At 39.2% G+C, this 18,063-nt stretch overlaps 1 protein-coding gene across 2 annotated transcripts in view; it reads left to right on the top strand.

Moving 5' to 3' along the window:
• Positions 1–18,063, top strand: part of SLC12A4 (solute carrier family 12 member 4) — a 45,950-nt gene that overhangs the window by 17,453 nt on the left and 10,434 nt on the right. For both annotated transcript variants that reach the window (XM_072346310.1, XM_072346309.1), the window contains exons 2-16: positions 491–585; positions 2,083–2,214; positions 8,269–8,415; positions 8,835–8,889; positions 9,178–9,308; positions 9,736–9,977; positions 11,724–11,938; positions 12,556–12,720; positions 12,790–12,888; positions 14,716–14,773; positions 15,532–15,706; positions 16,068–16,186; positions 16,651–16,749; positions 17,110–17,229; positions 17,853–17,957. In XM_072346310.1, the coding sequence (XP_072202411.1) occupies positions 491–585; positions 2,083–2,214; positions 8,269–8,415; positions 8,835–8,889; positions 9,178–9,308; positions 9,736–9,977; positions 11,724–11,938; positions 12,556–12,720; positions 12,790–12,888; positions 14,716–14,773; positions 15,532–15,706; positions 16,068–16,186; positions 16,651–16,749; positions 17,110–17,229; positions 17,853–17,957 (1,957 nt within the window). The remainder of the gene's footprint in view (positions 1–490; positions 586–2,082; positions 2,215–8,268; positions 8,416–8,834; positions 8,890–9,177; positions 9,309–9,735; positions 9,978–11,723; positions 11,939–12,555; positions 12,721–12,789; positions 12,889–14,715; positions 14,774–15,531; positions 15,707–16,067; positions 16,187–16,650; positions 16,750–17,109; positions 17,230–17,852; positions 17,958–18,063) is intronic.

Genomic DNA, 18,063 nt, shown 5'->3' with positions numbered 1-18,063 from the left:
ATAGGAAAAAGAAAAGAGGTTTCTGGTTAATATTTACAAGTATTGTTACAACAGAGTTTAGTTTTGGCATTGTTCAGTTTTATTAGATCTACCCAGTGTGTTTGCACATGGGGCTTAAATGGTTCTCTTAGCAGTGATTTCCGGGTGCGAAAGTGTCTTTTGACCTGTCACAGCTCTGTGTAAGAAATAGTTATCAAAGGAGACGTTTGAGAACAAAGGTGCAGACAGCAGTGTAGCTGTGCCCCTACTTGTGTGCTTTGCTTTGTGGTGACTTGTTCATCTGCTTTACTGAAAATAGAGGAACAGAAACAGCAAAAACTCCTCTGTCAGAGTAACAGCTCTGATATATGTTCTGTTGCATAACGTTAGATACTAAAAAGAAACAGATTAAGTTGAATGGTTTCTGATGTCAAGGTTAAAAAGTTTCCTTGGGAATTCTTTCTAAATCTTATTTGCTCTTTCTAAATCTTATTTCTTTTTTTCTTTGCAGGTCATGGCAACCATAAAGAAAACAGCCCTTTTCTCAACAACTCAGAAGCCAGCAAAGGAGGTGATTACTATGACAAAAATCTGGCCTTGTTTGAGGTAATTTCTGACTGTTTTTCACAGTTTTGATTTGATTTGTGATCTTCCACACTGGGAGGGACTGAATGCATGTTATTTATTATTCAGTGGAATGTGGAGCATTGCAAAGGTTCAGGTGCTTTGGTACCTAACTGGCTGATGGGGAACTATATAGTTTATAAGACTATAAGCAGTGTTCAGCTGTGTGGCAACTGAGCCTAACACATAACTAACCTGCTGCCCTGGAAATGCTATAACTTTGTTTTCGTGGCACTATGATTGAGCTATAGACTTTGAAGCTTTCCCTCAGCTCTGCTGTCTCCTCCCTCCAAAGTACAATAAACCTGTGAACAGGATAAACTCTCTTGCAGGTTGTGGAGGTCTGGCCAGTTGTGGAATTTGATTTGCTGTTACTTACATGCTTGCTTTTCTCATAAGCAATATTGCAGTAGCACACCAGGACTGCAGGCTGCTTCTGTAGTACTAAAGAGGAGGAACAGAACATCTCAAGGGCTATGCTGCCCAATGGAATGGGAAGCATGTTAACTCAACCTCTTTCTGGGAGTAATCATAAGCAGGTTTTTAAAGGTGAAAACTGGAGGTATCATAGATGAGATCTGAGGAAAGAGTAAGAAAAGGGATATTTGCTCATGGCATCCTTTCAGCTGCTTGGAGTTGGTTTATGCATCAGATACAAAGCACTGATCCTCCCAGAAACTGTTCATGACAATACATGAAGATAAAACTCCAGACAAGGAAATCTGTCTTAACCAGCTTTTTATTTTCTGTGTAGAGTCATTTCTCTTTGCCGTGCATTATATATTGTGCAATGTGACATGTAAAGCATTTCAGAGAGAGACAGAGGAAGGGAGTGACTTCGTCCTGATTTTGTTTCTTTGCAGGCTAGCTGTTTCACTGGGCTGCTTTTTGTTGTTGTTTCTTTTTCTTCTTTGTCTGAGGAAAGTATTTGTTTGCGTGGGGAAGCCACAGATTTGGCCTTGAAAATGCTTTGAGAAACAGATGTTGGATGAGAAGAAAGTTAAAACTGTGAGGCTCTGCAGATGTGGCTTCTGGGATTAAATATATGTAGATATATATGTATCTAGATCCACATGCATAAGATTACATAGTTTGAAAAATATAAGAAAACAATGAGACCCAAGTCTAGAATGAAACTGCTGCCTTATTTGTAAACTTCTAAAAGTGTATCTCTTTTTGTCAGTTGTCATTTGAGATGCATACAAGGCACGTATTCATTTTTGTTACAGTCACAAAGCTCAGAGTTCTTCGTTAGTGATAAAATCTGCTTTTCAGTACCTGAGGAGAAGGGTGCATATAGTGCACTGCTATTGCCACATCTTTTTCTTTGCAGAGTTGCCCTTGTTTCAGAAAATAAATCCTCTCATCAGTGCAAGTAAATACTCTCTGATTCCCTTGATTTTACTCATGGAAGGCCTGATCCCAGCAGATCTCCCTCAATGTTGTGACTCACAGAAACTGACTAGTTGTCTTCCACAGGAAGAACTCGATATACGACCAAAAGTGTCATCTCTGCTTGGCAAGCTGGTCAACTACACTAATCTTACCCAAGGTGTTAAGGAACATGAAGAAGCAGAAAGCACTGATGGTTCCAAGAAGAAAGTATCAAAAGTAAGTAAAGATTCTTTCTATGGCCAGCTAATCAACTCAGTGATTCCACGTCTGGTTTTGGAGATTTGGAGTCCTTTCTGCTTTATCTTAACTTCTGTAGTTCCAAGGTGTCATGATGGCTTTGCAAAGAAATGCCATAGAGCTCATTGGTAGGTAATAAGGTGATATAAAAAACTGGTTCTGAAACAGAGGTTGAGGATAATGCACTACAGCACTGTTGCATATACCCAGTATGGATTTAGATAGATAGGATATGCTTTTAGCGGTGAATCAAATCAATAATGACAGAAAAACTCCACAACTTTTTCATAGTGCTGGTTTAGGTTCCTGGAAGCATCAGAGATCTGTGAGCCTGAGTATGACGCAGGACTTGCAGAAGACAACACCCCTCTAGAGTGGTGGGTGGAGGTCAGATTAGGCACCCTGGGGCAGCTCAAGTATCATTGTGGTTGCTAGGCATTTAATCAGCTGAATTCCACCCCAAAGGATCTACATTGAGATCTGCAGCCTGTTAGGACTGGCTATAGTACCTAAACTGAAGGTGGGGTTTGATTGTTGGTTGGTTGATTTCTATCGCAAGCAATGTGTTCTAACTACTCTTCTTAGATGTCCGGCAGCCAGGCAGGCACTTCAGATAGTGCTAAAACCTTTAGTGGTATGGTTGCATTTTACTGCACTTGCAGGCCTATCTGTTTGCTTGCATTTTTATTTATTTATTTATTTATTCCCAAAGGAAAATATTCTATAAAAAACTAAGATAGCATTTGAATTTTACAAATGTAATCCTACAGTACTGTCAGAAAGCCTCAAGGTGTTTCAAACAGAGAAAGAAGTGATAATGCTGAAAAACAGCATGTTGTTCTTCAAGGGAAAGCATGTAAATCCCTGCTGACTGCTGGATTCCAGCTTCCTTATGCACTTTTTGTTTCCTTACTCTGCTTGTTTTTACACTCATGTTAATAGTTAGTCAACATGATGCTTGAAGCTGAATTTCATCCAAGACCACGAATGCTGAAGCATTGTGATATTGTGGTTAGTATGCCATCATTACAAGGCTGAGTGAAGGTTATCTAGGCGTTGTAACTGCGTTTTCATACTTCAGCCTTACTTCTAAACAGTAACTTAAACATATTAACTGTTGCTTTTGTATGGTACTTGGCATTATGTTAACTGTCGAGTCTGTTCAAAGTTTTTTACCTTCGTATAACCAATATGAAATTTCACCTGCATCTATGTTTTAGCATGCTTTTGAGGGAAATAATGCCACAGATCAGCTCTTAATGTGGTGATGTTGCCTAAGACAAAATAAATAAATAAATAAATAAGAATTATCTACTTCTTGCAGATTGATTATTATCTTAACAAAGGTAAAATGAAGGGAGATTCAAATTGGCTCAGTCCTTACCATCTACAGGCAGTTCTGTGTATTTTTCCCATTGATTTCCTCATTAATTGCCCATCCAGGATACCAAAGTAAGACGCAATCTAATCTGAAAGCTCATTGCTTATTTTTCTGTTGAGAAAGAGTTAGAATTTGGTGATGTAATGTTGGTTAAAGAAGTTACAGTTAGAGCTTTGTACAAAAGAAATGCCGCAAATAACAGGCAAGTGGGAAGTTGTTTTTAACTTAAAGGCAATACGGTCCTCGTGAAAGCTCCACCTCTGTGGTAATGTGCACTTTGGGCTTCTGGTTGTCCAAAATTATGCCCTACTAAAATGTGTGCTTACAGACTTCTCAAATGATTGCTGCACAGTGAGCTGAGTAACCATTCCAAAAGTGACAGTATCATCCTATGTTAGTATCTCAGTATTTTCAATGTAAACTCTGCATTTTCCTTAATGAATATTTGCCTAACCTGTCTGTCTCGGATGTAAATTACATCAATTGCAATACTATAGCAGTAGTTTGAATTTCTTTTCCCCATCTTGCCTTAAGCAATATGAGAGTTTAAACATCTTGTAGAATATAATTGAGTACTTGACCATCAATGATAATATGATTAAAAATTGAAAATTCCAAGCTAGTAACTACACAGTGCTGTGAACTGTAATTATTATGAAACTGTACAGATGAGAAGCAGGTGGCACATTCTGGTTTTGGATACCAGCTTTGATAACTGATTCATTGCTGAGTGATCTGTCAGGTGTGCTCAATCAATACATGTCCAGCTGGTGTGACCAAATGTGAGCTGCCTGGCCTGTTGTGTCACTTTGTTGTGTCATTTACTGGAACTGGCATCTTGTAGATGAGAAGTGGAGTGAGGAGGCTTAGCAAATTCTAGATCTGGTATTCAAAAACTGAAGGAAGAGAGCAGTCCTTTCTGTAAGTAAGTACATCTGAGCAGGTAGGATGGCCCCATCAGTGAAAACCCTTTTGTGACTTAGCACAACACCGTCCCCTAAATTGTACCCTTTTAAATTAGAGAGGAGAGCACAACTGTGTGCACATGTATTGCATGTACAGTTATACAATTGCATAGTTATACAGTCAATAGGTAAACAGAGGTTATGCAGATGTTTTGTACGAAAGATAGAACGATAATCAATGATAAATGGGAAACACTCACCGTAAACTCCACACAGGAGCAATCTCCAGAGAAAGAGACCCTGCCTTAGTGGTAGTGAGCCCTAAAATGAGATCTGGAAGAGGTGGAGCCACCTCTTCCGGTAGCACAGCTGAATTACCTTCACCTGTGCTCCCACAGCTGACTCATTGCTTTCCTCAGATGGTTAATCAGAGGTTCAGGCTGTGATCAACAGTTTCCCATACAGTGCAGAAATCTGAGTGGCAGGTATTTAAAAAAATAAAGGTCTTTCTCCCAAATGTTAAGCTTAAATGAGTAGAGAATGAAGTGCTTTGCCTCGTGAAGGTCACTGTTCTTGACGCCTGCTTTCTCAGGTGACATGACCAAAAGAGACTCACCACATCCATGAGCTCTGGAAAATACATTACGTGACCGTCCTCCCTTCTCATCTTTTGGAATGATTTACACAGCTTGTAGAAGGTGCATGTGCAGATGAGAAGAATTGCAGTGCAAAACCCCTGTGACTCTATGAAAACAGCTCAATATAAACATGCTACCCCATTTCAGCGTTCTCATCAAGTATTTTTTAATAGTATCATTCTGTTTTAGGCATACATCAGAAAAAAGATTGTAATAGGGTAGAGATTTTGATTGCTTTTTGTGTTTTGTAAGTACAGCCTTATATTAAAAGACTTGGTCACAGCCCTGTTAAAATATCCCCTTCTCATGGTAGAAATTACATGAAGCATTTCAGTTCATGTCTCTTTAATAAGGCAGTGCATTTCTGTGCTGCTGACTGTCCTCATGCTATAGAGCAACCGCAAAAGCTGTCATTACTGATCTATGTCCCTGAGCCCTGCAGCCAAGTGCTTTGATAACCTGTCATACTGGTACAATGGAAACAGTGTCCTTCAGACTCGGATCGATATTGATATCAATTATGTCTACAGCTGATAAGAGCAAGTGCTATGCAAGCAGAAACATGATCTGCATTGAAACAGATTTTCTGAGATTATTCTTTCCCTTCTCAGTTGAACTAAAGCATTCTTCCAAATGTCTGTGCTTTACTACCTTTATGCAGCATGAGGCATCTAACTTGTTTATTTGACGGCTGGAGAGGCTGAATTAAGTAACCTTTTTGTTTCAGACTGTATTCTGCTGAGGCTTCATTACAGGTTTAGTTTCACTCATTCCAATGGAGGCTGCTGATTATTAAAATGTATAAGTAGGGTTAAGTTGCTGCAGTTTAACTCATGTTAAATATTTCTGTGAGCAGGCTGGTGCAAGCAGTGTTTGTGCATCATTTCTTGGTGGTATTTTGTATTCCACAGGGCAAGAAAATACAAACTCCATATTAAACTTGTCCTGAGTGTACTAAGTGCACACTTAGTAATTCTGTGTGGTTTTGGTTTTGTCTTCTGGCAGGCACTTAGGCATCTCCTAAGCTGCTCTACTCAGCAGTAGTCTCATAACTGTGCAATTAATGCACAGTTCCTCTTCCTCTGTGGCTAAAGTTAAGTTGTAACTTGATGCACATTAAAAGAAGCCATTTCAAACGAATAGGGAGGGGAAGATGAACAGTAGAGCAAAGCTGCCAAATGGATCAAATAGGAATGAGCTGGAGGTAAGGCAAATTCTTATGCAAAGGAAGCAGGTGCTGAGAGATGTGTAAAGAGCAGGCTAAAAACTCACCTGCTTTGCTAATGCTTGGAAATCTGCATACGGAATATACATCAACTGTGTTCCACCTGCCCTTGCTGTGTAGGAGGAATAGATTGAGCTTCAGAGGAAACAGGTATACTATGCAGAACAGCCTGAGAAGATCCTCTACATTGGAACAACTTGTTTCAATATCATTAATGTTAGCCTCAGAAGGTGTCATTTCCTTTCATTCTCACACATAATCCTGGCAAAGTTTTTAGCTCTGCAGGACAGTAAATTTTATACATACAGCAGTCAAAGTTTTGGGGACTTCTTTGTAGTGTGGCACTGGAGCTGCTAAGTAAGAGGTCTCTGGCCCTATTCTGGTAGGTCTCATTGGTATGTCCATTGCAAACCATCAGCATACGGTCAGGAGGTTCACACAAGTTGCAGCATGTATAGGGAAACGGATTGATCTGGTTAACTTTAGTCACTGAAAGAATTCAAAGCTTACTTTGAAAAATTCAGTCAGTAGTTCCTTTTGATATCCTTGCAGTTCACATGACTGTTCATGGGTTTCCTTATATGCTACTCATCTGCGATATGTTTAAGAATTCAGGTTTATTTATAGGAGAAAGCATGGAAATGGAGAGGTCTTTAGGAAGCTACTTTCTATTCCCCCCCATGCTTCAGTATTCTTTGTAATTTTAGATGTAAGAGAAAGCCTTAGAAAATGGGAAACCTGAAAAACCTTGGTAGAAAACCACAGAGATTTGGGTCTGAATTTCTGTGAGTGTCAGATGTGCCAATGGAGGAAAATCCTTACCAGCAATGCTTTGATATCAGTGTTTGGGATCTGGCTGTCCTTTGAAAATAACTATTCAGGCAAAGGAGAATTCTGTAGGATGCTGTGCCAGATACCAGCAATGTGAAGTTCCTGTGAAGTTACATGAATAATTTACATTTTCTCAGTCACTGTCCAAAGTAATTCAGGGTCTGATGCTAAAGTGATTTAAGCAGAAGAAAAGCAGAATCATTGGTTTTATGTGAGATATAGAGAATGAAAACAAAAATACATTATGCATTTCTCTACATTGCTTCAAAATCTTTTGTACTTATCACAAAAGTGTATTTTGAATTCTAGGAGTAAGATGGGGTCTATCCCACTATGAGTCTGCAGCCCTCACCTGGTTCATCATAAAAACTCCATGGTTAAACAATAAAACAAATGTCTTTTTAGTTGTTAATGATTTATGTTAAATGCTGAATATAATTGTAAATGTGAAGATCTTAGAATCGTAGGATGGTTTGAGTTGGAAGAGACGTTTAAGATCATCTGGTTCCAATCCCCTGCTATGGGCAGGGACACCTCCCTCTAGACCAGGTTGATCACAGCCCCATTCAGCCTGGCCTTGAATGTTTCCAGGGAAGGGGCATTCACAACCCTTCTGGGCAACCCACTCCAGTGTCTCACCACCCTCACAGTAAAATTTCTTCCTACTATCTTGTCCAAATCTACCCTCTTCTAGTCTAAAACCATTTCCTCTCACCCTGTTACTACATGCCCTTATAAAAAGTCCCTCCCCAGCTTTCCCGTAGGCACCCATCAGGTACTGGCAGGCAGCTATTAGGTCAGGTTGAAGAGCGCAGCTCTCTCAGTCTGTCCTCATAGGATGGATGTGGATTTGTTTATAAATTGATGGTTTCAGTATTAGTAGTTTGCTTTATGGTTTGTAGAATTGGAGGACAGTAGTGATTGGTGTGCATCTCCCTTACATTTCTCAGAGTTGTGTCATTTGAAAAACTGAAGTTGTATGCTCTTGGTTACTTATGCTTTGAATAATTCCTTGTAATGAATGCTATGTACTTCTTTTTTTTTTCTTTCCAGTCACCCAGCATGGGCACCCTGATGGGAGTGTATTTACCTTGTATGCAGAACATCTTTGGGGTTATTCTCTTCCTTCGGCTGACTTGGATGGTAGGAATGGCTGGTGTTCTTCAGTCCTTCCTGATTGTATTACTGTGCTGCTGCTGTGTAAGTATATGGCTAAAACAATGCCTGTTATGTAACCCCTGTGAAAGTACCAAGAAACTTGGAGAGGCTTCTTTGTAGATGTGCATGTAGTGAAAAGCCAGATTTATGCTAGATTCTCCTGCTTTGTTTGATAGGCGTGTGATTTGCCAAGAGTTTCAGCTCTGCAGAGGGAGTGATGCCTGTTCTGGTACCGTGCTTTGTCTGCAGGCAGCCATTGTTTGACCTGAGAAAACAGACATTTCTCAGGGAAAAGTCTTAACAGCATGATGATTAAATTCCTGCTAAGTCTTTTCTTTCTGATAATGACCTGTCAAGGCAGAATAAATAGAAATATTGCGGCAGGTTTACTCTAACAAGGAATAAGTTAAAATTTGAATAATGTTGTTGACTTGATTAATTCCATTTTCTTGTTTTTGCAGACTATGCTGACAACCATATCAATGAGTGCTATTGCTACAAATGGTGTTGTTCCTGGTAAGTGTAGTCTGATACTTCTCATTAGTGGAAAAAAAATGTTGCTGTGAGCTATTAACATGGTTTATTCCAGATACATTTGGTTGAGTCAGCATAGAGAGCTTTAATTAATAACTAGTATTTCTCTTCAGTATCAGGTAAAATATTTTGGTTTATTTACCACTGTACTAATAAATAATTGATTTAATTGAAGCCTTAGAAAAGTAGATATGTACTATAGTTGTTACGTTTTTATTGTTGTAGTAATCAAGAAATGACAACTTTACTCTCACATCTCTTGTTTCATAGCTGGTGGCTCCTATTTCATGATATCCAGGTCATTAGGCCCAGAGTTTGGTGGAGCTGTAGGGCTGTGCTTTTATTTGGGAACAACATTTGCAGGAGCGATGTACATTCTTGGTGCCATTGAGATTTTATTGGTGAGTAATACTACAATAGTCATGGTCTTAAGACAGCTGGCTGACAGAAAATACTGCAGTATTCTTGTCCCATATTCACGCACATACTCACAAATCAGACCGGAAGGTCTCCAACTCAGTTTGGTCAGTGTTGACTTTTTGAAATTACATACACTGTGGATATCTAGAATGCAAAGCCTATTGAAAATGTGGATGAAAGTACGGCTAAATTAAAAACACGTGATCATCATTGATAAAGTTGGCTCAGTTGCCCTACTGAATTAAGGGTTATTAGCCCTCGATTTTTTTTCCTGTAAACTCAAGGACGGTTCCTGGTGAAGAGCATGCTGCAGTGATAAACATTTTTGTTATGGGAACAAGATCACTACAGTAGTATAGACAGAGTTCTGTTTCTGTGCTCCTTCAGCTTGCTTTCTTCTTATTTCAGACATATATTGTGCCACAAGCAGCAATTTTTTATCCATCCGGTGCCCATGACGCATCCAGTGCTATGCTAAACAACATGAGGGTGTATGGAACTGTATTCCTCATCTTAATGGCAGTGGTGGTCTTTGTAGGAGTGAAATATGTTAACAAATTTGCTTCCCTCTTCTTGGCCTGCGTAGTGATATCCATATTATCCATTTATGCTGGAGCTATCAAGTCCATCTTTGATCCACCCGAATTTCCGTGAGTAATATTTCTTCCTCAGTGGGATACAGCTTTGGCTACAGGTTTGGAAGATGGGATTCAATGGAAGTTGCTTAAAAGATTATCCTAATACATTGTCAAAGTTTCTTTTTTTGTGTGAATTATTTCAGATTATTTTTTATCTGTGTGTAGTAACAGCACGCAAAGCTCATGGAATAGAAATTCCTTGGGCTAAAATAAATAAATTGTCACATTCCTTAACTGTTTCAGTAGAACTAAGTCTCATGAGTGTGCTAGATTGATGGAGGTTGACATTTCTCCGCTTCCCACAATCCAGTATCTTAGCCTATGGCTATTCAGTTACTTTCAAGCAAGAATTTATGCAGTCCTCCTCAACAAGAGTGTGGCAGCTCCATTTTCCCTGGCCAGTAAGAAATGATGCACTGCCTTTGTGGTTGGAAGCTGTGGTAGTGTGCTGCAGATGCTCCCTCAGGAGTAGAGTGGGAGGCATAGGAGGTATGATGAGTTCATGCTAAAGCTCCAGTGGAGCTTCGCCTTAATTTGAAGGCAGATGAGTTTACTGCATGAGAAGCTCTGCTCTGGAAGTATGTCCCTTGGCTTGTTGAACATGCAATGAGATTTCTTAAACTCAAAGCTGAAGCAGCAATAATGTGGATGCATGTGCTTTACCAGAAATGCAAACAGTGTTTCCTGATAGTGCTGGCAGGAGATGGAATATGGAAATAGAGGAGTTGAGACTGCATAATTATTTACATTTCAGAGTGTTGCAACTGAGGAGTCTCAATCCTCAAGTGCTCCCTTCAGATATTCAGGACCCAATGGTTATAGTTATTTACAACAATGGCAGGTTCACAGCTGTGAAAAATAATGTCTTTCCCTCATTACCTCTTCTGTTGTTCTTGAATGTTCTCCCTATCACTCTTCATTGGGCTGTACTCCTTTTACTGCAATAACTAGAGATTGTGCTTATCTTATATACAGGAGGCCAAGGCTCTAAGCCCTAAAGAAATGGCCTTGTGTCCTTCATTTTCCTGGCTGAAGTGCTTGAGATCTGTGAACTAATACAACTTATTAAAATAGAGGACAGAAGTAAATTTTCACCCCAGCCCTGCTTTCAGGGAGCATTTTATGGCAATGGGAAGAGAGGCTGAATAAACTGCAGTGGCAGCAAGCTGTTATTTATGTTACATCACACTGTCTTTGGAATCATCTTTGGAGATGTGTGTTAAAAATCTTGAATGCTGGAATGAACTTAGGTGAATCACAACAGGCATTGGATGATTTTAGCAGTGATAAACATTCTGACAAGAAGTTTTGCTTGTTGTGACTGACTTGTATACTTCTAATTCTGAAGCTAAAATGTCAGAGATCACTTAAGTGCTGCTGCTCAGAAACTGGTATAATGCCTTTCCAAGTATTTTCAGATATTCTTAGTATCTTCCATTCCTGCAGTTCTACAAAAATGAAAATAAAAATGTTGCTTAATGTTTCCCTTTTATCATTTAACGGAAATTTATCCTTGTTACCAAATTCATTAAATCAAAATACGATGCATCTCCCAAAATTGGTGGGAACATCCAACCTTCAAGCAAAACAGATGGATCCTCTTCTTCCTGCTGCTGCCACCTTTTTGAAGCTGAGGAATAACATAGAAAAATAGATCCTCTTGAAGCTTCCATGATGTGAAAGGGGGATGATGGGGAAAGGCATATTTCATATTGCAGGTGCTGCGTAATAATGTTGTTCTTTACATTTTCCTTCCAGAATTTGCATGTTGGGCAACAGGACTTTGATAAGAGATCAGTTTGATGTTTGTGCCAAAACCATAGTTAAGGATAATATCACCGTGGCCTCTAAGCTTTGGGAGAACTTCTGCCACAATACAAACTTAACCACTGAGAACTGTGATGAATATTTCCTACTGAACAATGTTACGGAGATAGCAGGCATTCCAGGAGCTGCTAGTGGCATTTTAAAAGGTGTGGCATAAAAATACATAACTTGTATAAAATATTGCTCCTTCTTTGCCCAGTCCTGAGTGTAATATTGTTGAAAAGCTTTCAGTATTGAAACGAGTGCCAGAGAACAGATGCTGTGTGCTGGTGCTGAGCACTTAAAGCTCCAGTTAGGAAGGAACCAGCAGTCTGATTTCTCAAATGGATTCCACATTTATTAGTGAAACTCGAAATGCCAACAACGTAATTTCATATGTTTTCCCCTGAAGAGCAAACCAGTATATATCCAGATCTCTGGTAAATATTGCTGCGGTTATGAGTGTGGATATAGCGGCCCATTAAAAAGACTCAGTGTATTTCTGGGGGTTAAGATGGGTTTGAAGTTAAAAGAAAGTTATATGTAGTAATTTTAGAGGTTAAAATGTGCTTAGATTTCTGTTGACCATTCATATGTATTTATTAATTTTGTTTTGTTTTTGAAAGCATGAAATAGAGATGTTCTTTCCTGTAACTTGCATGTCTTAATTTGTACTGTTCAGTTAATGAATTACATTTGTAATCTTCAGCAGTATCATTGCAATGAGAACAAGTCTGATCTGAAATATGCTTTTCTTTTCTGTGGTTTGGTGATGACCTTGAAGACAACTTATGGAGCAACTATTTGGAGAAAGGAGAGATACTGGAGAAAGCACATCACCCCTCTGTTGATGTAGCAGGCCAGAAGAGCAACCTTCATCTGTATGTGCTTTCGGATATATCTACTTCATTCATGGTGCTGGTTGGCATCTTCTTCCCATCAGTGACAGGTGAGAATGTTAGGAAAGGGGGCACTGTGGGTCTCTCACCTGGATCTTACATCCATAATATATTTTCAGGCATCATGGCTGGTTCAAACAGATCAGGGGACCTCAAAGATGCACAAAAATCCATTCCTGTTGGAACGATTCTTGCTATCGTCACCACATCGTTAGTCTGTATCCTTTTAAAAGCAGCACAGTCCTAGTGCATTGCAAGTGGCTCAGATGAATGCTTGTGTATGTGATTTGTGGAACTGCTTTCAGGTGACTACATTATTGTGGGTATGATTGGTCTCCAACAAGAAAAATAGTCCTTAGGCTGGAAGCATCTAAATTGCTACCCTATTGTTTTCCAACCCCTTTTTTGTGTGTGTGTTTTGTTTTATTCTTTCAGTTGCTTTTCTTTACTGCGTAATTGTAGCTTTTCAGAGTGGTTAAATACAGATACATATTTTTCTTAGCATGCGGGGGACTGATAAGGTGAGGGAAGGCTTTAACCACAGAAATGATAAATGCCAGGTCCTTTAATGTCTTTGAGTGACTTAAAGTAGTATATGCATTTTTGAACACCTTATGACAAACTAGAGAGAGTCTGGTTGTTTAGTACATTTCCTGCTGGCAGGCGTGGAATTTTTACAATGACTGTACTCGGTAGTAAGCTCTGTGTAGCTGTGAATGACTTGTCATTTCCAGTGAGAACTTTGTTTGCAAATGATGAGGATGTCCCTCACACCAGATTTCTGGGTGCTGAGTGTGTGTTCACAGGAACAGCCTTTGTTCCAGTTGAAGATCTCAGGTTCCGTATGTGGAGACACGGGAGCTTTGCTTAGGAAAAGCTGTCACTTTTGAATCTCTTTTCCTTCTAGATGTCTTTCAGCTTCAGCTAGCCATTGGTTTCCTAAACTACAAAGATAGGAGACACTCTGAAGAAACAAACAACCCAACCCTCTAACCTCCCACCCCAAGCAAACAAACAAAACCCCAAAATGATGAACCACCACCAACAAAAAAAAACTAACGAGTAAGACCTTCAAAATAAAACTGTAAGAGCTTTCTGAGTAAATCCCCCCAAGGTGCACTTGGCTGTGGAGATGCTTCTCCTGAAGCTTCTGTTGTTTTGAACCTGTGTTTTCTGCCATGCCTTGCGAGGCTGTCAGTCAGGATCCCAGCTCCCTTACCCCAGCTTGTTAGGAGCACTGACTTTTCCAGATGTTATTTCTGGAACTGACCTTGCACTTAAACAAAAAACAAGCAGAAAACCCAAAAAGCCAACAACAACAAAAATGCTTCCTCTGGATGTAATACCTATTAAGCCAGGTCACAGATGTGACCCCCTCCCCCCCAGCTCTAGTTCTCACATGTAAATGTTATGACGCCTCCCAGTGGAAAGCTTGCACATAATTTCTAGAAGAAAACAGTGTTTCCTCCCTTATCATACCTTGTATTTTTAAATTATGTTTCATCTAAACTTCAGTCACCAAATCAAAGCCTTTTCCTGGTGTGCTAGAGCCAAGAAAATTGAATTATGTTATACTTCACAGGGCAGGAATAGTAGAGTTTAATAACAAATATTCAAGGACTTATTGGTGGTGTTATGAATACCTTCAGAGATCACAACATAAGAAGGTGCCAGGTCATTATTTGCCATCTGTTCAAAATATCTTCAGACACAAGAGAAGAAGCAGGAAAAAGTATTTTAATATTATTTTCTGTTTTATAGTTGTAGATGAAAGTGATGTTTACATGCAAGTTGCTTCCTAAAGGTTATCACCTTTGCCTTTCAAGCTGTACTATTCTAAAAATCAAAACTTAGAACAGTAACTGTTTGTCACTTATATTAGAAAGTATATATGAGCAATGAGATGTTAATTTACTCAACAGTGGAAATACTGCAGTACAAATGCTGTAGGACAGAGGCAGATAGTGAACTTTTCCCAGTGCTTTCTAGTTTTCATCTGCCATGTCTAAATAAATCCTGCTTCCTTAGCACGCTCTGTACTCAAGACTTCAGTTGTGTATTGTTATTTGGAGCCTGCATAGAAGGTGTAGTCCTAAGAGATAAGTAAGTAACCATTAAGCTTTACTGCTTTAATACTGTACTTTCTTTTAGCAAGGAGTGTTGGTTTTCCCCCACCCACTATTATTTTCTGTATTTGTGCCTTTACCTCTTGGTGACTTCTAAACCAAATTTGTGTGTTTCTCACACAGAAACCAAACTAAGAAACCCAACCAGACATCCATAACTGGATAAAGGTTAATATTTGGTTAACTCTGCCCCTAGATTATTTATTTAACATTTTTTCTCTGTTAACTCAATGATGTTTGCAGTACTGGAGTCTACAAGTACTTATTTTGTTAAAACTTCTCTCACTCTGATTGTCTCATGCCTGTGGACAAACAAGGAAGTGTGGGTGAATATAATTAAGTCTGAGGGGAAAAGCAAACAAACCAAACTACCAAATAAAAACTCTAAATCTGCCTGTAGGGTTGGCTGATGCTGGGTTGTGCTGGGTGTTTTCAAAATCGTTTCTGTTTGTTGTTAAGAAATGCAGATCTTTCCCAAGGAAAGTATGAAATCGCATTCTGTCAATGAAATAAGAGTTTTATAATAAGTAGTAAAAAAAAACCAATAAGCTCCAATTGCTGAAATTAGGAGTGTGTTAGAAGTAACTAAGATTGTTTGCTACTTTCTGTATTCCCCATGGCAGAGAATATCTGGTAGTTAATATTAAAATGACATTTTAAAACTGACCAGGAAAACTGAACGTGAGTATCAAAATACTCCTTTAAATATCAGTGTGTTGCTGTTCCTCTCTGCAGGTACGGCGATGCAGTGAACAAGAACTTGGTGGTGGGCACCCTTTCATGGCCCTCTCCGTGGGTCATTGTGATTGGGTCCTTCTTTTCTACCTGCGGAGCGGGTCTACAGAGCCTTACCGGAGCCCCCCGGTTGCTGCAGGCGATAGCAAAGGACAACATTATTCCTTTCCTCTGGGTACATGTATAAAAAAAATGACACTCTGTACTTAGTAACTAGCCAGAGATTTGACTTTATGCTTCTGGAAGTTAGGTTTGTTTTCCCAGCACTGAAGTTTTCCTTTGTTGAAAACTGGAATATTTTTTAAAGGACTTTGAGTTTTCATTTATGGTAGTTTTATGAGCACCCACATCTAATTTGATGAAGCAGAGAAAGCCGCTATAACTAACTCCATGCTTTAGGTAGAGAAAAAAGCATTAAGAAAGTTATTACAGTTTCTCTGAATAGATTGCCATTTTTTCATTTAATACTTCGGAGATATGTGGAGAACACGCTTGATATCTAGTGGTGACAGCTGCAAATGTTTCTGTTTCTTCAGGTTTTTGGTCACGGCAAAGCAAATGGTGAACCAACATGGGCTCTTCTGTTGACAGCGTTAATTGCTGAGCTGGGAATCCTTATTGCTTCCCTGGACATGGTGGCTCCCATTCTCTCAATGTAAGAAGCAGGGCGGTTACTGTAGAAAGAAACAAACATTTGTGGACTGAAACAGAACGCAGAAAACATGCGTTTGGGTTTTATTAATTTGATTGTATGTCATAACCACATCTTAAACTGGTAAAACAAATTACCTTTTTTATTATTTCTCTAACCTGTGGCTCTTAATTTAAATGTATTTGTTTCAGTTCTGGAACGGTCTGTAAATAAACATGGTTTTGGTATAGGCATATTTTCTTTGGGAAAATATTATTTCCAACATAGGATGTTTTTAATAGACAGGGCCAGTGTTGCAGATATGTTTAGATTTGTCCAATTAGAAGTTCTAAGAGCTGTATACTGATCATTCAGGCTAATAAAAACTCAATGGTAGTCATACTTTGATAGTAAATAATCCACGTAATTACAGTCTGTCAGTGTGTATGCTAAAAAGTGTTGTTGATGTTATTTGTTTGTTCCTGCAGGTTTTTCTTGATGTGTTACCTCTTTGTTAATCTGGCATGTGCAGTACAAACACTTCTTAGAACTCCCAACTGGCGGCCCCGGTTTAAATACTATCACTGGTAAGCAAATGTCTGGTGTGCTCAGCACCTGGTCTGAGATCTACAGCATGGCTTTGGGGGAGAATCCTCTCTGTGGGAGTGGTGGGCATGTTCTCTTTCTCTGAATATTGGTTTTAGACAAGGGGACATCAATGTAATATTCATAGTGGATCACACCCAGATAATTAATGGAATGAGTTTTGTTCCTACAGCAGGGAATAAAACTGTGGGAGACAGGAAATCCCCTGGAAGCCTTATTTATTGGCAGTTCAGATGGAATATTTAGAGACAAAGGAGCGAGATAATAATTGAAGTTAGTATTTCTTCATTCATTTGCTTCTCTATCCCACTACTCACCAGTATCTTTGCTTTTTGTTTTAGGGCTCTCTCATTTTTAGGCATGAGTATTTGCCTGGCACTGATGTTCATTTCATCTTGGTATTATGCTTTGGTAGCTATGCTAATTGCAGGAATGATTTACAAGTACATTGAATATCAAGGGTAAGTATTAACTGAATAGGAGATGGTAGGAAAAAGACTGGCTGTGTTATTTATTAACTATCTCCTGCCTGTACCACAGTTAGTGAAGGAATGGCACAGTCCAGAATGAAATAGAGGGTTTTTCTTAGCAATATATATATATATATATCATTATTTTATTGTGTCAGTACTAATTGAAAGCCACTGAAATCTTAGGGATGTGTTTTGTTAAGCCTCTGAAGATGTTTGATTACTTATGTGGGTCACAGGAAGCAGAAACCCTGGCTGGGTACTTTTCCTCTCATTTACCACATACAACTGCTTCAAGCCCAAAACAGCTGAAGGCAGACTGTTAATGTCTGATTGGGTCTGGCTGTAGTGTTGTTGTATAGCCTCATTTTAGCAAATATTGAAATGCCTGCTGTTTATGCTTGGGAAACCTCTGGAGTGGAGTGCTGATTAGGCACTAAATGCAGGAAGGTGGTGTCACTCATATTTGACTGAAATATTAGCATTTTGCTTATGCAATATGCATCACACATATATGTATATATGTGCATGTGATGCACGCTGTGCACCACAGTATTGAACTTATAAGGTAATGATGTCTCTGTATTGTGATTGTGAATGTGTGTTCTTCACAGTGCAGAGAAGGAATGGGGTGATGGTATCCGGGGTCTTTCACTGAGTGCTGCGAGATACGCCTTGCTCAGACTGGAGGAGGGTCCTCCGCACACAAAGAACTGGAGGTACTCACTTTAGACTAGTAGAATGCACCAACTTGATTGTCTATGTACACATAAGGCATTACATTGGATTCCAAGCAAGATGTTGGGGATCTGTGTGGTTGAATTT

This window comes from Excalfactoria chinensis, chromosome 11 (assembly GCF_039878825.1).
Source record: "Excalfactoria chinensis isolate bCotChi1 chromosome 11, bCotChi1.hap2, whole genome shotgun sequence".
Lineage (NCBI taxonomy): Eukaryota > Metazoa > Chordata > Aves > Galliformes > Phasianidae > Excalfactoria > Excalfactoria chinensis.
Note: the sequence above shows the minus strand (reverse complement) of the source record. Positions and strands in the feature narration are given on the sequence as shown.